We start from the raw sequence: 22,485 nt of genomic DNA on the forward strand, positions 1-22,485 counted from the left end.
CTCAATGATTTTCACGTTTAAATAAAGACAGTTATAAATGCATGATAACAGGTATATGGGAAAGTCATGGTGTAGTTTTAAGCTATATGTGACTCATAGCAGAATTAGAAGAGTGTGTCTGCTTAGCAGTGCTTTAGGTTAAATAAGGGGTATTAGCTGAACGAGTAACGGCCAGAGATAAAAGAACAGCAGTAAACTAGGAGGAGTCAGAGTTAGGACATGAAATACTATATTTATCTATTGCATAACATTACTGGATACAGCCTAAGGGGATGAGAGAAGTGTTGGGATGCATTCGCCTTATGCTGCATCAGACCTGTTCTCACCGTATGGAAAGTGTACAGTACTTGTTCTTTTAGCAGCTTTTCACAAACTGAAAACACAGCTGATGCTCAAGTTAAGGAGTGTACATATTTATTAAATGACGCATACCTACAAGTATTTGTCTCATATCCGGTGTATCACACTGCTTCAGTCAATTTTTTTTAACTAAAAGAACACGTCACTTAAAGTAAAGCAGGGGTTTAGAGGTGATGTGCAAGGACCTCGGAAGGCCTTCAGAAGAGGCCAGGATGTTTCTGCTCTCCGTTAAGTAGACAAGTGAAATCAATAATTGGTGGACAGCTGACCCTGAGGCAGTTGGGTGTATTAAAATTTCAGTCAGGGTCACCTCCTCTGCGGACCAGATGTTCTTTAGTAAGCGTGGATGGCCCTATGTAAAGAAGATTATTACTACTCCTGGGTTTATGCTAAAAGCTATGATAACACTTGAATAATGGATTTATCAATCCTAGTTCTAAAATGGGTTCAACTGATAATCCTTATATAGTTCATAAATAGTTCATTCTGGACTAGGAAATAAACATGATCATTTTAACCTTAAGTAACCTTTCTTGGGTTACGTAGGAGCAGACCTCCCAGACTGTGAATGCAATGCTAAAAAGTGTTTGTGGGTTATGACTTCAAGTAAGGCAGGCAGTGTAGAAGCATTATGTTGTGAAGTTCTTCATCGTCTCTAAACTGCACAGAACTCAGCTGCCAGGGTTTAACCAGAACTCAAAGAATTCGACCACATCTCTCCGGTTTTAGTGTCCTTGCACTGGCTCCATGTATGTTTTAGAATGATTTTAAGATTTTACTGATTACTTTTAAAGCTCTACATGGACTTGCTCTGAGTTATATAGCAGACCTTATAATACCCTACGAGCCGACGTGTGCACTAAGATCCTCTGGCAGAGGTTTACTGTGCATTCCTAACACAATAATGAAAACAAAAGGGGACAGGGCGTTCGCAGTGAGGGGTCCGACACTCTGGAACCATCTGCCCGAGGAGATCAGGTCCGCTGAGTCAGTGAGCTCTTTTATATCCCTTCTTAAAACATACTTTTAGTGCAGAGCCTTCCTTTTATCTGAATTGTATTTGACTTTATTTTATTTTAACCGTCTTAAGAAATATATTTTTAGAAAATTCTATTCCTCTAGAGTTATTTTAGGGGAATTTTATGTTTTTTAAAATATGTTTTATTTCTTTATCTTGACTTGTGTGTTTTTATGATCTGCCTGATTTATTTGGCTGCCCATGTAGTGGTGATGATATCAAAATTTCGGGAGCAGGGCCACACCTCAACCACGCCTCTTACGTTTTCCCATAAATTCAAACCTGACCATTTCCTGCTTTCTTGCTCTTGGTCCCGCATCCCTCTGTCCCTTCCCTTTCTCCTTCTGCTCCCCTCCTCCTTATCCATAGTGCCCTGAGGGGGTTTGTCGTGCCCAGGTGCTACAGCGGATCCTCTACGAAGCTTCCCCAAAGCAACTGCGAGTTCAATATACATAAATAAAATAATCCATAATCAATCAACTATCTTTCAAAACTCATTCTGTTGTTGGTGTGGTCCTTGCTCATGAAAAGCACTTTTTAACTTGGTTTTTGAAAAGTGCTCTACAAATAAAATAATAATTATTATTATGTTCCCATAATTACATCTATATCAACTCAATGCTTTGACAAAAATACCATCATAGACTGTTACACACATTGGTCTGCCTGTACTCTGCCTGTGAGGTTAGATAAACTGTACAAGAACGGAACAGAAGGCATTTGATCGTTTACTACCCTGCACTTCTCTCATCTACACCCTCTAGTGGACTTGTGTGGCACCAACTAGTTTGACAGTCATTGACTAAAGGATATCATCCATTGGTTTCCAGTTTGCATCTGTAAAATCCAACTTCATCATTCATGTTAGTGATACTTTTAGTAATATGTATACTTGTGAAATTGATAAGCTTGGTACGACACTGTGCAGGGCCTTAATTAGTTCTTGCTTTATCCTGCCATGCTACCACAGAGCCTCGAAACACTGGGTTTGTATTAGGGATGTACATTGTAAGTATTTTGCGTGATAGATTTTTGGAAATGTTAATGATCAATTATCGATTAATCAATAAATTAAAAAAAAACATTATTATTCTTATGGGAAAAACAAGGCCAAATACGTTTTTTCCACCAAAAATATATTTTCTACAGCAACAAAATGCAAATAACTGACGGAATTGAATACGGGTACATGCTTAACACTGATTATCAATGATCCGGCTCATAAAAATATTCTCCGCTGACATAGTCTTATAAAATAAAGGCTCATAATAGAGTACTTCAGACTCACAGAGTCCAGTTTTCTGTCTACTCGTTCTTATTGCGAATAATAAACATGTGTATTCGGTCATGTGTCTGCCGAGAGCGCAACCGGGTCATGTGTCTGCCGAGAGCGCAACCGGGTCATAGTCTAGCTGCAGAAAAGCCCAGACGGCTCCGATGTTGCTGGTCTGCAAACATAGTGTACTATAATTTCCACCAGTCTGTTGGCATTGTATCTAAAGGTGGAAATGTCCTGTTTAAAGTTGTGACCCTTCGTGTCGTTGTTAGCAGCAGTTGCGTATTGATCCTCTTTAAAAAGCGGAGACCTGTCACTCAGCCACAACCCCCTAGCTGAGCGTCTCCGCTGTGCGCAACACCTTTAACAGCTGATTCACATCGAGATATGCTTTAAACTTAAAACACCTCCCTGATAGCTGAGTGTAATATGACACCACATGATGTTAGTTCCACGTGATGGAAAATTGATAACAAAAATGCGTGTTTCGAGTAATTTCTTAAGAATCAATTAATCGTTAATCGATTAATTGTGTGCATCCCTAGTTTGTGTACTTTGCAGGCAAGTGTAGAACATTTTGGCAAAGCAATTGAAAATAAGTATTAAGAGCTGTACCTCTATCTCCCTCTGATGCATCACATTTTTACATCCACAGAAATAATGATTGTTTTGGAATCAATAGATTGTCCCAGCACTGTCCTCACTACCTCATCCAGCTATAAGCGCAAGTATTGGACTAATGTCTGATGCCAGTTTTGGATCAGTGCATCCCTAGTTTCCAGAACAGTTCACTGGTTTTAATGGTCAATATCAAGATAACCACAGGACAGGTCTAAAAGCGTCTTAACAGTGAAACATTTTGGAGGTCAATGGATTATTTGTCTTCTTTTTTGCTTTGGAGTCTGCAGAACATTGATTTACAATAAGCTCACTGCAAAGCACCAACCTAATGATTGAACTGTACAGTGTTTACATCCACATGTAGATCTTTATTCTCCTGTTAAAAAGAGGAGAACATTTGAATACTGCAGAGCTTCAGTCTGTGCTTGAACCTTTCAGACACTGTTTTCTTTGACATCCACTATGCTATAGCCAAAGACCGGTAAAATACACATCCACACAGTATCTCTGCTTCCCTTGGCTTAACCAGGTAGGACAGGACCAGACTATGTCCGTGTCCTGGGTTTATCATTATGATCTTAATTTCCTTGGCCTCTGTCTGTCAATCATTTACGTCTGAGGCTCAAGGGCAGGCAGACATCTCAGTCAGCACATTCACTACACAGCTTTAAGGTGTTGCTGAGTACACGGACACAGACACAGCTCAGCTACAACAGCTCCAGGCACGCAGGATGAGGTTTATCTAAAGTCTATCCAGAGCTCAGTTTGGAACCACGATTCTGGTATATCTGCTCAGTGAACAAGGTTGGAAATGATCAATTATCGATAATATTTACATGGAAATCAAGACCTTTAGAGCTGAATAGAGTAGACTGTGCAGTAAATATCTTTGACACGTCTTTGTCATTTCCATCTTTACTCCTGCAAATGAATAGCACAATAGAAAAGTGTTATTGCTGTGTTATTACTTGTGATGGTTAAGCTGATCCTCTGTGTTGAATTTTGATGGGCAGTTAGGACAAGAGAAGAGATGAGCAGCTCCCTCATTGTCCAAGGTGCACACCTGCATTGAGGGACACAACAGCTGAAGTCAAATATCACAGAAGGCTTTTATTTCAGAAAAAGATGTGCAGCAGTTCAAAAGCTCAAACTTCCAAACAGAAATACTTCAAATACTGAAGTTAGTTAATATGTGTTGCTTAGTAAGATATCATTTGAGAAGCATCTTAAAGAAAAGAGAGCGATAAAAGGCTGTACCGGTTTGCGTCCACGCTTGCGGCGTGGCAGTGTCGATGCGTGAATGCGTTGGTGTCTCTTCAAGGTGGCTGCCTGGGAGAAGTTTTTGCCACAAACATGACAGCTGTAGGGCTTGTTGCCGGTGTGGCTCATGCTATGGCGCAGCAGGCTCTGGGAGTTGGCAAAAGACTTTGTGCAAACCTACGTGAAAACAACAATAAAGCTTAGTGCCACAGCTGTGTTTTCAATTGTTTCACGATAATCCCTTCGTAAGGTAAAAGAAAATGACATCAGTTTCCCCACATAGAGAATTCCTTAGTGAAAGAAAGCAAGGTGAGTAACATTAAGTTGTTTCTAATAAAAACAATTTAAAATAAAAAAAATAAAAAAAATCTATGTCATGTAAATGTATTGTATTACAGTTAGGGCTTTCCAACATACATTAAAAAAGTTTTAACATGAATTTGAATTAAAAACAAGCAAGTTATCCTCATAGAACCATGATCTGTGAGAATTAAAGAACACCATTGGACTAAATCTTGATTTAAATGGTTAGTAATGGAGTTAAAAAATTAGATTTTTTGGGGGTTCTGACAATTTTGGATAATTGAATATGCCCCGGGTCAAATTGACCCAGGAACATTATTGCTGTTCCAGAGAAACGAACATAACAGGAGGGTAAAACAAAACAGAGCAGAGCACAATTAAAATACGAAAAAGCTAATTACAGAATTAATATATGAAAGAACCTTTTTAATATAAATAATTTGAATCAATTCTGAATGATATAAATAGCCACACGTACACACGTACACACGTACACACACACACACACACACACACACACACACACACACACACACACACACACACACACACACACACACACACACACACACACACACACACACACACACACACACACACACACACACACACACACCCCTACCTCCCCTGCCACAGGTGCAGCATCATTGTGTGGGAAACACTGGACAGTGTAAACAGCTTTATGCTCATTGCGTTACTTTTCAAATAATTTCCAGTGTACACACACACATACACACACACACGGGAGAATCTGTCAAATATAATGAGGCTAGGGGTTCAAATTGTGCCTCCCTCAAACTGAACCCACTTCAAAAGCATTACATCATCTCATAAATGTCAGCTACATGACAGAAATGACATTTCCATCAAAGGAAATTATCCTTCAAACTCAAGAGAGGACACAAGTTGATTAAATTCTGACTGGCACCTTGCATGTAAAGAGCTTCTCTCCCGTGTGGCTGAAGACATGAGTGCGGAGGAAGACGCGCCGGGTGAAGGTTTTGCCACAGTAGGGGCAAACGTGGGGAAGTGGTGTGCGGGCCCAGTCTTGCAGGAGCTTGGCAGGTGGAGGGTGGTTGGTGTTGTCTGAGTCTGCAGCACTGCTGCCCTCTAATTCCTCTTTGGAGCCTGCACTCTTGTTTCCTTTAAACACAAAAAGTTGCTTTTTCAGGACAAAAACATCATGCAACAAATTGCCTTATTTTCAACAATGAACATCTTAACTTACCTTTGAACACATTTGTACCGCTCACAATCCTGAAAGTTGGCCTGCTCCTCTTAGAGAGGGGGGAACCTGATTCATTTGCAGAACCAGGGGAAAGCAGCCGCTTTGGGGTACCTGGAGTTTTGATAGTGATTTCATCACCAGTTTGAGTTCCAGCTTCCACCTCAGTCCCCAATGTGAAGCTATGCTGCCGGCGATGGTACAAATACTGGGTGGTGTTCATGAAGCTTTCTCCACACTGGAGGCAACTGTGAAGTGGCTCCTTCAGGTCGTGCTTCTGCTGGCGATGGACGGCCAGCCCTCCCTCATCACTGAAGCTCTCCCCACACTTGGTGCACATGAACAACTCTGGCGGTGCGAAACTGGAAGTGACACCAATGATGATTTGAGCCATGTTCTGCTCCTGCTGCTCCGTCCCGTTGGTCCGACTACAAACTTCCTCTGTTACTCCCTCAGAAACCACGACTACCTTTTCCTCGCCTTTCTGCTTGTGTTGCTTACGGTGATAGAGAAAAAGCGTGGTGTTTAGGAAGCTTTCCCCACACACAGAGCAGCGGTGCAGAGCTTCCTCAAAGCCGTGTTGGGTCCTACGGTGGGCCACGAGCTCAGAGACCAGGCCAAAGCAGGAGCCGCAGTCCACACACAAGAGCACGGGTTCAGGCTTTGGCTTTTTGTTAGCCCCCCTCCTCTTCGGAGAAGACTCCTCTGGATTGGAGGCTGAAGCAGCCACCTCAGAAACAGGTGGATCAGAGCTCTGAGCTGAGGGAGGAGTGGTATCCTCATCTTGCTGCCCCTCTTCCTCTGCAAAGGGTTGCTCATCTGGTTCTGGCTTAACATTTTGACTTTCTTCACTCTGCAAGAGAGAAGATTCTTCTGGATAAAGAGTTAAATCTGTGCTCTCAGATGCTGCGGGCTCCAGCTCAGGTTGTGAATCAGGTTTTGGATTGCTCCCAGCAGCTGACTGCTGACATGCCCCTTCTTTGCGGTGCTGCTGCCAAAGGTCCAAGGTCTTGAAAAGTTCATCACAGTCCCCACACTGGTAAAGGATTCTGGGCTGGTCTGATGTCAAATTTGCACTGACTGCAGCTTGCTTGAGTACATTCTTTACAGGTTGAAAAGAGGGCAGTGCTTCCTGGACTTGGATCTGTGGGAGTGCAAGTGTCCGGGATATATTTATGACCTGTTGCTGAAAAGCAAAAGAGAAAAATTAGAGAATTAGAATAAATCCACGTGGTTTCGCTTTATTCTGAGTGTAACGGTTTATAGAAAGAGAAAGACAATTCATAACACTAATCAAAGCCCTTTTAGGTTGCTAGTTAAACCTGGAGTGTGCTTAATTCATTTCATTCCCTCTGGCAAAGGAAGGATGGAAATTCAGTGTTGGAGCACCGAGGTCAATTAGAGCAGCATGCGTTTAGGGCCAGAGTTCCTTTGACAGCTCCAGACAGACAGAGATAAGGCCTCAGCCTAGCAGATCATTATCAAAAGCCCATCAGGGTTGAGTGGGTCACTCCATGGGGTTTTACTTTTGCTCCCTATATCTGACTAGATGATAAAAACAGAAGATCAAGGTCGAGGTTAAAGACGTCTGAAACAGCCTTAATCATAACAGGTCAATCAGTCTCAAATAGAGTTATGATCTGTGGGGTTTCGTCTAAGCAGTCTGGAATAGATACTAAAGACATCCTCTGATCTGATTCAAAAGACTTTTAATTACATGAATGTACATTTCCCTTCGAACAATTCAGACTGCTTGTTGAAAGTCTCATGAAACTGGCAGCTGGGTAACAGGGCCCAGGCAGGAGGGATGTAACAATGTAAACATTTTAGTAGTCACAAAATCAGTAAACACCATATGTGGGGGATAAGTCAAACTTTTTACTGTTTTTAAGAAAATGATGAGCTGTAATAAAAATGTTAATTCCTAAACAGCTGGGTTCTTGGTCATGTCTGGCCTGATAATGGTGTCTACAGATGTTGCACACATGCATAATACAAGGTTAAACATCTCATATTATTTTAACGTATGTTGACTTTACAATTCTTTCTCATGAAAATGACGGTCAGCTGAGTGTGATGTAGCTTTATGTGCTCCTTTAAAACACCATGCTGGTGTATTCTCTTCTTGTTTAACCTGGCTTACATATGATTTCAAATAAAGCTTGAATTGTTTGATGAATATGTGCAATAATAAATGATCTAAATAACAATCTGAGGTAAAGCTAACATATTTTGTAAGAACATGAAAAATTGCTTAATGTTATCCTGCAGAGAATTCTAAATGTCCTGTCATTACAGGTTGTTTTCACTGGTTTGCTCTAATACATAGGCTTTACACCGTGTTCCAAATTATAATGCAAATTGCATTTTTTGTGAATATTTTAAAAACTATGCTAACAGTTGTTTTCAAATTTGTTAGGAAGTCAGATAGTGAATAAATTTCTTCAACTATGTGGTTAAAATGATGCTTTTCGGCGGTATTTTCAAAATAAATGCAGAATCTGCAGAAATGAGTGTGCCAAATTATTAGGCAAGTTGGTGATAAGAGTATATAACTTGTGCAAATTTAAGGCACCATTTTAAACGTTCTATTGATTGAAAATAATAATATTTACTAGAACTGTATTCAAACTTCAACAAAAATAACAGTTTCTTTATATTTGTATACAAAATAAAACTGTTAAAGTCTTTAAAACATTTCAAATCTAAAGTGTTTCCCAGTGTTTTCTCCTCCATGGAGGAAAATACATTCAGCTAAAGTGAAAAAGATGCTAGTGTTCATGCATGAGCACAATGCACCGTCACATGCCTCACGTTATTCCCAGGACAGGACGGCATCCCAGGGCTTTAAAGAGGATCACATCATGAACTGGCCTGCCTGCTCACCTGATCTCAACCCGATTGAGAACTTGTGGTTAATAATAAAGAAGACCATTTACAGTAATGGCAAGAAATACAGCTCAAAAAAGCATCTTTGGAAAGCAATACAAGGTGCAGCACACAGTGTCAGCAGAGAAGTCATCAGAAACCTCTCTAAATCTGTTTACAGTGACCTTTGACCCTCACTGAAAGAAAAGGAGGTTATATTGAACATTTGAGAAACAGATTTGAAATGTTTTAAAGACTTTAACAGTTTTATTTTGTACACAAATGTAAAGAAAACTAAATATTATTACTTTCAATCAACAGAACGTTTAAAATGGTGCCTAGTTTTTAATTTTCACAAGTTTATATGCTCTTATCACCAACTTGCATAATAATTTTGCATGCTCATTTCTGCAGATTCTGCATTTATTTAGTATTTAGCCAACATACTTTGAAAAGCATCATTTTAACCACACAGTGGAAGGAATATATTCACTATCTGACTTCCTAACAAATTTGAAAACGCTTGTTGACACAGTTTTTAAAATATTCACAAAAATGCAACTTGCATAATAATTTGAAACACGGTGTATGTCTCATCTAACTTTAAGTTTCATCGACATCTCTGTAACTTTTAATGGAGCAGACATTCTGTGTAAGTCCAGGTGATGTTTTGAACTCACCAGGAACACAAAGAAGGGTTTTCATCTAAAAATAATATTTACAATGCAAGGACGTACAAAAATAGACTTCATTAGCATTATTAGCCAGAGGCTTTGCAACTTCAGTTGGCTGTTGATGGCTGACAATAATGGACCTCTTAGCTGAGCTTGATATAAAAGAGCTGCATCCAACCATCAATGATAATTAAACAGCCCGTGAGTCTCAGGTGTTACATATAAGGATTGCTTTATAACATCTTTCTGTTTTTCGATCATGTAAAAAACATGAGATTTCCAAACAGTCAGAGAAAGAAACTCATATTTGTTGTAAATTCCAAAAGCACACGAGAGCCTCTTACGCTGGAGTGTTGACAGCACTGTTTAGGTGGGGTTTAGGTGACTGCTGTCAGTGGATGAGCCAAAAGACTCCTGAGGGGTATACTACGAAGCAAGTTCAACATAACCCAGTTATCTTCTCCTGATCCGGCTTCACTGAACCTGAAAAAGGATATTGTGCTAATCTTTCACACGAAGCTGGTTATCAACATGATGAGTCAATCAAGCCAGCACATCGACATGTTTTTCAAACACTGCACTGATGTTAGAGAAATATGAAGAAGTTAAACACATAATCCAGACTAACATCAAAACACCGTTTTGTTTGAAACATGAAGGGAGAACTGAGAGATCAGACTAAAACTGTTTGAATGCACAAATCATGTCTCATCATTAGTGCAGATATATCGGACTAGAATAACTGTTTATTCATCATTAGATAGATCTGACTATAATAACTCTGTTTATTCCCTGACAGTGATCTCTCTCTCTCTCTCTCTGATTGAATCTTGTGTCGTGTGTGACAGTTTTAGAGGCAATATCTCAACTGCAGTCCTGACGGTGTCAAACTGAGGTTAAAGGACTAATAAAAATGAAAACATGATTCAAATTGATAACCAGCAGTTTTATATTTAGTGCAGGACAAAAACTTCACCTGACTAACCTGTTTTAGACTCTGTTGAAGTTTGATGTCAGGAAAGAAAATCAATAACTGTCATCAGTATTTTATATATAAAATCATACAGGTAGACAAAGTGTCCTGCCCGTCTCTCTCCCTCCCCCTCGTGATAGAGCAAGCTAATCGGTCGGTGGGTGGAGTTTTCTGCAAGCTGATCTCTGATCCTGAACATAACCTCCCCCGGAGCAGGTTAGGAGTTCAGCATGAGTAACCATGGTGATATACCCAGGTAAGACCAGAGACTGTATAAATAATGGAGGTAGTATCCGTGACGTCACCCATCTGTTCCTGAGCGCTATTTTGAAGCCAATCGACGGCGGCAGCCATATTGGAAATGCGGAACTCAACCAGACAGAGTGTGACGTAAAAAGGCAGAGTTTGAGCCTCCTAGCCAACAGCTATGTGTTCCCGACCGGGAGTCAAGTCAGTCATGTCCTTATTTGGGCAAAAACTCTGAATATTAATATCTTCTGAACAGTCACGTCAGAAAAAAATTCACCCTCGTACAGTGTGTGCCGATAGAAAGATTTGCTAGTACGTAGGGCCAAGCTGTTTTTTGAACCAGGCTGTAAACATGTTTATTAATGCTGCAAAGATCGTCTTTTTCGCATTCATGTCTATGTGGTTTCCGGTGTTTCTGCAGCCAGCCTCAAGCAGATTCTCAATGTATTGCAGTTTATAACACTTCCGCAGTGGCTTCATCATTTGAGACCGGAGGTTGCTGCTTGGGTAAGACGGGAACCACTTAGTAGTTTTGAAAATCCAGAGTTAACCCTGAAGTTACCTCGGTAACTGCAAATCTGGCTTCGTAGTATACCCCTCTGCCTATCCAACTGGTCCCCTCAAAACGTAGTGCCTGCAAGTTTGTAAGAAATCATCAGATCCAAGTAGCAAGCAAGATAACTTAATAGCAGTAGATACACTTCAAGTAGACTATATTACCAGCTGAAACAATTATTCCACTATTAAATACTATTTAACACTGAGATCATTGATGTAAGCTGTAAGACAGCAGCCCTTACAAATGTGAATACCAAATGACTCTGTTATTTCTGGACAGCTTCTATGTAAGTGTGTTGATGAAACAGATGAGTCACCCTTTGGTCCAGAGAAGGAATGAGAACAAGAGGTGAGTATATTTCATAAAAGTGGGTTCCTTACAAACCAAATCAGCGGAAGGAGCCAACTCTGACTTGTTAAGGGGACAGTTTGAAGAAGAAATGTATGTACCATTCTGCTTCGGAGCTGGATCCTTTGTGTGTTGACACTGGAGACAGACATCAAGTTACCCTTCAGGACTATTTGCTTTCAAAATGTATTTTTCTGCGAATGTGCTTCTCTAAATTCCATTTGAATGTAAGACAGAAGAAGAAATAATTGCTGAATTGCTTTTTTAATGCATTTGAGGTGTAAACAGCCACAGTTCTCCTGCAAAGTCAAATCATATACACAGAAGTTATGATAATCTACCCAATGACGTGAAGTTGTTTGCAATAAACTGCTCATAGAAAGGTGAAAGCCAGGAGGCCATGAGGTACCCAGGTTTAATAGTGTTTCTACAGCTGTTTCATCTACAAGGAGGCCGGTGAGCCATCCATCAAAGAGAAAGTACGCCACTGACTGATGCATTTCTCATGCTCCTCTCCCCGCTGGCAACTCGGGATGCAATTTGTCTGTCATGAGTGTCACTGGGCTTTATGGACGTGTGTTGAAGACTGTAAGGATGGAAGTCTGGGCACAAGCTCAGACAGCCATGCCCGGCTGCTAAACGAGGGCCAAAGACTGCTTTTAACCCCGAGGGCCTTCTGGAGCTGTCATGGGAGAGCCAAAAGTAAAAAAGTGTCAGCCGCACCAAGACTCAACTCAATGTGTCAAAGTTAAACAGAATAGCTCGGCCTGTTATAGAACTTTCTAAATGTGTTATTCAAATGACGTCTTTGTGGACCTCAGGATCAATAGAGCGCAGCATTTTGATGAAGTTCATCCCAAAAGAGTAGATTTCTCTAACAGGACACGTAATGTAAAAATAATACTGAATACAAGTCCAAACTCTTCAGGCTTATCAATTTCACAGGCAGACATATCAGGAGAATAAAATGAATTTATCATGAAGAGAGAACAGAGTGAAAGAGTCTTTACGTCTTGCTCCTGACCTCCTCCGTTTTTACTTGACTATGATTCATTAAAGCATTACATGAATCATACAATTACATTTAAAAATCTATTCCCTGCATTACTATATTTTACTGTTGTAACCAAGCGGCAACCTCCGGTCTCAAAATATGAAGCCCATGCAGAAGTGTTATAAACTGTAATTCATCAAGAATCCATCGTATAATGCCAGATAATGGTTAATGAAGGGGTAGAATTAGATAAGTTTTAACTTCTTCCTACTCTTTTTCGCACATGTAAAGTGAAATGTTTCAGTGCTTGCTAATGGAAATGATTGATTTTGTTTCTTTTGCATAACTATTCCTTTTTTTCTACCTGTAGTTTGTTGTTTTTTCTATTTTACTTTCAAATTTTCGAAATAAAGACATCAAATCAAATCAAATCAAATCCGCTTGAGGCTGGCTGCAGAAACACCGGAAACCACATAGACACCAATTCAAAAAAGACGATCTTTGCAGCATTAATAAACATGTCTACAGCCTGGTTCAAAAAACGGCTTGGCTCTACGTAGCTAATTTCTCTATCAGCACACACTGTACCGGGGGTGAATTTCTTTCTAACGCATGGTTCAGAAGATATTAAGATTACGAGTTTTTGCCCAAATAAGGACATGACTGACTTGACTCCCGGACAGGAACACATAGCTGTTGGCTAGGAGACTCAAACTCTGCCTCTTTACGTCACACTCTGCCTGGTTGAGTTCCGCATTTCCGATATGGCTGCCACCGTCGATTGCTTCAAAACAGCGCTCAGGAACACGGATACTACGTCCATATTTTATACAGTCTATGGTTGTACCACATCACATAATCAACTTGCATGCATCAACACTTTTAGACCAGAGCTCAACCAATAACTCTGATATGCCTGATTTATGCCAGATCACAGCTTATTCAAATACAGGAACACACTGTCTCAATTTCTAAAATACAAATACCAACAATAGTCCAACACTCCACAATGAATCCACTTTTGGAACAACCATATTTTTGCTCATTACACCTGTTTGCCTCACAAGTGACTCATTACTCTGATATAAACAAAGCGCTAATGTGTTATTTTGCCATTACACAGTTCCAGAAGGCAGTTCCAGGTAGCTCTTAAGTACTTGGAAAAAAAACAGTTGAATAATTGGAGAACTTGCTGCACAGCCGTTGCCAATTTATCAGAGGTCTGACGGATGAACTGATGCTATTACCAAGTAACTGACATTTGTTCAAGTTAAATTTAACAGGAAAATGTATGCACATGTTCTTGTTCCAGCAGATTTGTTCCCAGACATTACAGAGAATGTCAGACCTCCACGTCTACTAATCACTGGGTCTCAGGGTTAAAAAATCATTTGAAGAAAGTGTGGTTTATTACTTTTATAACAACATTATAACAACATCTGCTGATAACTATTGTGTTTACTTAATAATGCCCTCCATTTCTGTTATTACATCTTAATCAATAATGTCTATACTCTGATGTTTGTGTTGAGTATTGTATTGTAACAATGAATTAAGGCTGCCCTCTTCTCCATGTTCTCAGCTGTCTGTGAGACTTTTACTTTGTTGAATAAGGAAACAAATTTGCCATGTTAATCAACAATTACCACAAAAGGGGTGGGAATTGATAAGATTCATCAATCAATGTCAATGTCGTTGTCGATTCTGCTTATCAATCCATTTCCTTGTCAATTCTCCTAACGGTTCCTGAGGTTTTTTTAGGGGATGAAAAGTAGTTCTACACAGTCTTCCTCATCAAAAGGAAGCATTTTATTTTTTCCAAACTTATGTCTGCACAAGACTGAACATGAACATATTCAACTTGAACATACTGAACAATAGGTTGACCTCATTCTCGGCCGCATGAGTCCGGAGAAAAATACTTTGAATTTGGAGAGGAAAAATGCTTTTCCTCCAGTGGTCATCGCGGAGGTATTTTACCCACTCTCGGTGCCTCATTTTCGGCCACTTGAGTCCGGACGTGGCCCCTTGAGTCTGAGGGATAGCGTCCTAACTCTGAAAAGGGAGAGGTAGGCAGGGGCTTGCCTCCCCGACGCGACCATGTTCAAATGGAATCCTTCTCCACTTCAGCCCGACGCGAACCCCAAGCTTCAAGGCCGAGTCGACAAATGCTTCAGCATATTTGAGGTATTTGCACCTAGGAGTTCTGCGTCGCAGAGTGTGTGACGTAATGCAACGTACCACGACTTGACGTTGTGCTGGAAATTAATCGTTAAGAAGAATCGATAACATTTGAGGTGTACAATTCCGATTGAATTCATCAATTGGAACCGGTTCTAAGTCGGATCTGGTTTTCGATTCCCACCCCTATACACAACTGATAGTTTAGTGGCGGTACCTGGCTTAAGCTCAAACTTCTGTCAAGGTGAAATTGCTCTTGAAACTCTGGTTATGATCACCTGTCTGGGTATTCCGATGGCTGCCGTTTGCAGTGCTGTCGTATTGTCATGCAACGCACTGACAGGTGTTACTATTATCTTGTCTAGACCATTAAAACCAATGAGGGGAGGCTACATAAAAACAGGACATCAGCACACACCTAAATCAGATATTAATACACAGCAACACCTTGAAGTGACTCAGTAAGTCATAAACAACTCAATGTTAAGTGCCCTGATCAAGGTCACTAATACTATGATGAGTGGCTGTACACTGTCACTTGATGACTAAAGTTATGCTTGTGACTTCAATGTCATTCTCACGTTGTGATTCAGTGCCTTGTATGTGATCACACAGCTGGTCATGTCAGGCCACAGTCACAGTCCTAGCATGACCCAGATAACCTCAAGATCCTGCTCTCAGAACACCAGCATGGACCACATGATAAAAAGGGGGATTTTGTTGAGTGTGTGAGTATATACCCGGGTCTGTAGCACTGGAAGTGGAACAGTGATGGGGGTGGCTCCAGATGTATCTGGCTGTTCATCCTCAGCAGTGCATGTCAACTGGTGCTCCAGTACCTCCTCCAGTGTGTTAAACTCCTGGTAGCAGGGGAAGCACATGTACACCGAAGAACTCTCCATGGCTGCTGGGGAATACGAAATGAAAAAACATTTCATTAGTAACGCAGCAATGCAAAACTGATTTAGATAAAGGTGAAACAGTGCACACACTCAGCATGCTTGGAATACGAAAGCAATAACCCAACGTGAGCCTTATACAGATGCCCAACCAGCAGTGCAGTACATTTTAGTTTTGACTGTGAACATTGCCCTCTCCTGATGAAAAGATGGGCCTGCATATATTATCAAGACAACAGCTTGGACACAAGTGCCAGGAGGCTAACTCTGGGGCTGCCAAGATGACTCACCAGGCACTGAGTCTGTGCTAATTGTTATTTTGACCAAGCAGGGCTCTGCTCAGGTGGAGACATTGCCAAGTCTTTCACTCCCTCTCTCTCTCTCTGTGTCATTTTGTGGGCTGACCTGATGGTTTGCTTCAACATCAATTAGACGTGGGCTCTACTGTAACCACTGCAAGAGAGGTACGGTTCATTCTGCTTTTAAATGCAACTGAAATCAAAATACATTCATCTTGATTAACTGGATACTAACCAGACCTTAAGCTGCACCTGCAGAGCTAAAAAACATGTCAATACTTAATGAGGGCACCGCAGCCACTTCTTTAATGCCAGACAGGGATGTAACTTAAAGAACAGGGCTTACAATATTCAATAGTTTTGTTGTTGATTAGCTGTTCCAAAGAGCAGAACAAAAACATTTGGTGACGCTGCTTTCAGCCACTACGCTCATAAACTATGGAACAGTCTGCCGGAGGATCTGAGAGGAGCTGACAGAGATATTGAGACTTTTAAACGTTAACTAAAAACATGTTTATTCAGTCTGGCTTTTATGTAGGGATTAACAATTGTATTACTGACCTTTCACTGTAATATTGATTTAAATTTTGCTTTATTATTTTAGTAATTTTAACTGTTATCTTATTATATTTTGTATCTATGTATTCATTAATCAATTTATTTTATTCATCTACTCGATTATATTGATATTTTTAGCCTTAGTTCTATTTTCAACTCTTATCCTTACCCTTTTTAAATCTTTTTTTTTTGTATTCTTAATTTTGATGCTTTAACTTATTTTAATTACACATATTTTATGGTTGGTGTGCATTGGTCTCTATTTTATTTTATTTTATTTCAATTTTAACTACTATTATTATTATTATTATTATTATTTTCCCCTAATATGTCTTGCCATTGTTTGACTTCTGCTTCTTTCTTGTTTTTCAATCACTGTAAAGCACTTTGGGTTACATTTCAATTGTATGAAAGGTGCTATATAAATAAAGCTTGCTTGATTGATTGATTGCTTGATTGATTGATTGAAGACGCCTCACTTGACAAGATGATAATGGTCTCACTGCTTTCCTGACTTTCCCAGTCTAACTGTAACCTTACAACCAGACACATTCTTTGCTTGCTTTAATAAAAGTAGTCCATTGTCTTTTATTAATTGGTCGTAATTTTACTTAACAGTCTCTGGCACACAACATTCTTTAGCATGAAATAATTCGACCTCAAACCATCTGATTTGCCTAGGACTATTTCCAGATGCAGATTTTGTAATCGATGTGGGATCGACTTATAGGAAAACAATGACCACAGCGTTGTAATACCAGAACATTTCACACAGTGCAGCAGTGTGGAACAATGATAAGTTTTCAACTTGTTTTGGACAACAATGGATTTATGAAACAGAAAATAAGCTTAACTGGGGATTTGCAATGAAGGCAATACAAAAAGCAGTACCAATGTAATGTTGGTCCAGTTTTCTCACAGGCTAATTTTTTTTTTGTATGATTGATCATTTTATTAAATGACTGGTTATACAATAGATAACTGTCCAACCTCCCCCTGTCTAGGTGACTGTCTAGTTTAGTCTGTGTGACTTTCGAGTCTCCTGTATCAGCAGAAATTATACTGGCATGCAGGGCCGGATTAATACCCCCAGGGGCCCCTGGGCACTGTGGCTCATGTACCCCTCACATGCAGGCATGTGGGGCATTTTTTGCGTCTTTCTCATCTTTCTCTTCTCGTTTCTTTCTCTTTGCCGCTCCGCTGGGCCCTTGGATGTCAATTTTCTGTCGCTTGGCGAGTTTTCCTGCACTTCTTTCTGATACATTTTTTTTAAAACTTAAATTACACATGATTGGTTCGCTAGGCTGTCGCATAGTTATGCTTCAGCAACACCCTCTTTTACTCTAACACACATTCAAACATCTTAACTGATAGTGGGTCAGGTAAAATTAATTACATTTTTAATACGGACTTTTCATGAAAAATATATTTATTACCAGCTATAAAGTGCATTGCAGTTTGCTAATTAGTCATCACTTTTTTTAGCCAACTGATAGGATGGAAATGCTCCTTCTTTCCCCCACTCCCATCGCGGGGGCCCTTACATGCTCAGGGGCCCCCTGGGCACGTGCCCATATTGCACATATGGTAGATCCGGGGCTGCTGACATGCCACAGATGGTTAGGTAGTAACTAATCATTAGATTTGTGCAGTGGTGGACAAAGTACACAGCACCATTACTTAAGTCAAAGATACTCCAGGTCAAATATTACTCCATTACAAGTGAAAGTTGCTCTTTCAGATTATTACTTGAGTTAAAGTACTGAAGTACTATAAAACTATACCATAAAATAAAAACAGAAACTAAGTTACTCCAAGCACAGACAACTTAGTTTGAAATGTTTATCTGGAATGAAAGAAATGTTACGTAGCTCAACATGCTGTCTCAGGATGGACAGTCAATGTTTGAATCTTTGGGCAGAGTGGGAAACAGTGAGAACATTTCAAACGATACGTATCATTCTTCATTTCAAAAACCTCTAACACGGGTTGAAGATATGACCATGGGTGCTCAGGTGGAGAATTATAACCATCATTAACACCTCTAAATGAACTGCCTGATCTGAGTGAAATATGTTGTGTTTGATATACAGGTAAGACTAAACCACTGAGACAAACAGAACTACACAAACACATTTTACTGTCTTAGGGATCAGATTTCAGAAAAGAGAAGGAAGTTCATGAGCTGACTTCAAAGCAAAAGTAGTGAGTAACTAGAGCACTAATAGAAATGTAGTGGAGTAAAAAGTACAATAATTGTCTTCTGAATGTAGTGGAGTGAAAGTAATAAGTGTCCCCCAAAAAATAATACTCAAGTAAATTTACTCTGTTACTGTCCACCACTGGTTTTTGTGCAACGTCAGTCTGAAAATGAAGTGGTCTACATCTGTATTATCATGTCACGTGCAATTAGCAGTGCTAATATCCTTTTTTTATTATCACTAATCCTACTTCAATAAGCCACGTAGTCTTCACATATGTGCAGACACCATATCTATCATAGCATGCCTTTTATTATGCAGACATGCAAGTCAGTGCTTATGTACTAACTATATGAATCCTGCCTCACATCGAAGGGGAACAGCTGGATATATTTAATGTCACTATACTGTTACATATTTCAGGCATCAGCCGGTAACACCAGGCTTCGTGTTGGCCTCTTGAACCGGCTGTGGGTCTCAGTAGAGACACAGCTAACGTAAGGTAAAGCTAACGGTTAGCTAGGAGGACAGGTGATCCAGGACCAGGACTAAGTTGCTAACATGCAACAACGGCCGTATTTCTAGCAATATGGCTAACATCCCATCATCGTGGTGGTTAGCAATGTTTCCTGCTAACATAGAAGCTATCATAAAAACCCGCCGGGTGATCCATTGATACCAAGCTGCGAAGTCAAACCACCCTGCGACTAAACCTCCTTTTACCACTTGGACCAGTCGTGCTTACTTTGTAGTACCAAGGAGAAGAAGAAGAAACGACCGAAGAAGGAGGGCGGGATATGCTTCTTCGGTGGTGTAATGGCGGCGTCAGACTTTAAGTTATCATTAGCTGTCTCCCCCCGCCGAAATCCTCCATACACACACAACAGCGTGCGTTATTTCACCGGGAAAAGTAGCATTTACACGAAGTAAGTGACATAAATAAAGTTTTACTCACCGTCCTCAGACATCATGCGTCGAGGAAATAGGACAACAACTTCAGTTTTTTCTGTATGTTAGAAGAAGCCACCTGATTGGCTGTAAGGATAACATATCAAACCAATAGTGTTCGACGATACATAACAACGAGGAAGTTTGTAATCCAAAAGGGCGCGAGGAGGGCTGCAGTGGGGTTATTAACCTACACATCATTCAAAACAAGGTGACAGACGAATGGAGGGAAGAAAGACTAATCACTCGCATGAGAATAGGTCACACAGTATCATTTCCACTCTGAACTGGAAATGATTATACATGCTTTTGTGTCATCTCGCTTGGATTATTGTAATTCTCTCTTTACATGTCTCAGCAATGCATCCCTGAACGCCTACAAGTGGTCCAAAATGCTGCTGCTAAACTGTTGACCAAATCATCTAGGACAGGGGTTTCCAAACTTTTTTCAAAGAGGGCCACATATGATGTTGTCAGAATACCTCAGGGCCAGTGACTCCTACTGAGACTTAGGAATCCTAAAAGTTCTATATGAAATATCTATTTAATAACAATTAATTTAAATGTTTTCTCAATAAAACAGTAACTAGGAAGTACCATGTAAAGCATTGGTTTCCAAACTTTTTTCATAGAGGGCCACATATGATGTTGTCAGAATACCTCAGGGCCAGTGACTCCTACTGAGACTTAGGAATCCTAAAAGTTCTATATGAAAATATCTATTTAATAACAATTATTTTAAATGTTTTCTCAATAAAACAGTAACTAGGAAGTACCATGTAAAGATTAGCAATCGTATCTTCTTCTGGGGGGAAAATGTTTTTCATTAGGGTCGGGCAATGTTGGAAAAAATATTGTATCATTATTTTCCTATGGCAGGATCATGATCTGGATTTCATCACACTTCTTTTTCATGTTAAGAAAAAGAACATATTAAGAACAAAATAATTATTTACCTGAGTTCTGACATTTTTTATCCACCAAATGTTGCCTTCTCTGTACAATTTCAAAATTGTGATCTTGTCTGGTGTCCTCTTTTGTGTCTTCTGAACTTTTAGTGTTCATCAAGAACATTTTCACATCATGATAAAAACATTAATTTGAAACCTGTCAACTTAAAGAGTTCTTGTGTTTCTTCTATATTGCCGTCTTGCAGAATTCCCAGAGCTTTGGCTTTAGACAGGTAGTCCATATGAAGCTTTTTGAGATGTGTCTGGATTGACTTTAGTTTTGCTTGTGCGCTTGAAAGAAACTGCAAATGTACAGATAAATAAATGGACCTTGGGCCGCAATTGGCCCCCGGGCCGTACTTTGGACATGCCTGATCTAGGAGATCTCATGTCACTCCGATCCTCATTTCTTTACACTGGCTTCCAGTTAAATGTGGGATCCAGTTTAAAATTCTTGTTGTGTACAGAGCGCTCAGTGGTCAGGCTCCAGTCTACATTAAGGAGCTGCTGAAGCCTTATAACTCCAGCAGGACTCTGATGTCCTCTGATCAGGATTTATTGGTTGTGCCTTGTACCAGGTTAAAAACCAAAGGGGACTCTGCTTTCCAGGTTGTTGGTCCTAAACTCTGGAACAGTCTCCCTCTGGAACTGAGAACTGTGGACACTGTTGACAGGTTCAAAAAGCAGTTGAAGACCTATCTGTTTAGACTTGCCTTTGTTTAATCTGTCTGTTTTTAAGTCATGTTTTTGTGTGTATTTGCAATCTCTGCTCTGCCTTCTAATGTTTTTCCATTGTTGTTGTTGTAAAGCACCTTGTGACCTCTATTCTTGAGATGTGCTCTATAAATAAATCTTACTTACTTACTTACTTACTTACAGGTCTCAACCACACATTACATAGAATAGGCATGCACCCAATGGGGAACTGCGAACATTGTGGACAACCTGAAACAGTGGAACATGTCTTACTTAATTGTACAGGACATGGTGTTATGAGGAATGACCTTTTTGAATTTTTGAAGTGTTCTAAGCATAACCATATTTCATTGGCAAGGTTGTTAGGGAAAGCAGCAGGTAAAATATACAGCAGGATTAATACGTTTCTAAGTGATTATGCATTAGTTCAACAAATTTAGTTGTTTTGTTTTGTTTTGATTTGATTTGTCTGATTTAATTAATTGTTTTCCTGCCTGGAATATCCTGGTCCACACTCCAGTCCAGTTGGTGGCGGTAATGCACCTATAAGCTGGTTTGCCAACCACCAATAAACTCCAAAGAAGAAGAAGAAGTAGGGTTAGTACTATGGTTAGTACCTACCGGTTAGTACTATGGTTAGTACAATCCAGACAGGTGTTACTGGATGGTAGTGAAAAGGCGTTGCTGAATTTAAGTACAATTTTAAGGTGCTTGTTCTGAGTATTTTCATCTTTTGCATCTCTCTACCAAGATGCAACTGCATTCATTTATCTGGTCAAGTGCTGCTGAGAAACATCTAAAAAAAAAACCTTCAAGTTGTACAAAATAGAGCTGCCAGATTGGCTCCTAACTGTTCTTTTTGTACTAATGTGCTTGGGATGCATAAAAGGTTATATTGGCTAACTGTGGAGGCTAACTTAAGATCACGTCACCTGCGATTTATGCAAACTATGGAATAACACACCACAGTTGTTTTGTGATAGACTCAAATATTCTGGTTTTAATTACAGGTATACAACATGTCA

The 22,485-nt window shown here is 39.9% G+C and overlaps 1 protein-coding gene across 3 annotated transcripts in view; it reads right to left on the minus strand.

Annotated features, from left to right (window-relative positions):
• znf574 (zinc finger protein 574) overlaps positions 1–19,954 on the minus strand; it is a 26,086-nt gene extending 6,132 nt beyond the window's left edge. The window contains exons 1-6 of one of the 3 annotated variants that reach the window (XM_034697139.1): positions 19,822–19,954; positions 15,650–15,816; positions 6,067–7,249; positions 5,767–5,981; positions 4,533–4,712; positions 4,244–4,338 (exon numbers count right to left, since the gene is read on the minus strand). In XM_034697139.1, the coding sequence (XP_034553030.1) occupies positions 4,244–4,338; positions 4,533–4,712; positions 5,767–5,981; positions 6,067–7,249; positions 15,650–15,816; positions 19,822–19,837 (1,856 nt within the window). In that variant the 5' untranslated portion in view covers positions 19,838–19,954. Of the gene's footprint in view, positions 1–4,243; positions 4,339–4,532; positions 4,713–5,766; positions 5,982–6,066; positions 7,250–15,649; positions 15,817–19,611 lie in introns of all 3 variants that reach the window. The other 2 variants (XM_034697140.1, XM_034697141.1) reach the window with 2 other exon arrangements.
• Between the last annotated feature and the right edge of the window lie 2,531 nt (positions 19,955–22,485).

Source organism: Notolabrus celidotus, chromosome 12 (genome assembly GCF_009762535.1).
Source record: "Notolabrus celidotus isolate fNotCel1 chromosome 12, fNotCel1.pri, whole genome shotgun sequence".
NCBI classification, from domain to species: Eukaryota; Metazoa; Chordata; class Actinopteri; order Labriformes; family Labridae; genus Notolabrus; species Notolabrus celidotus.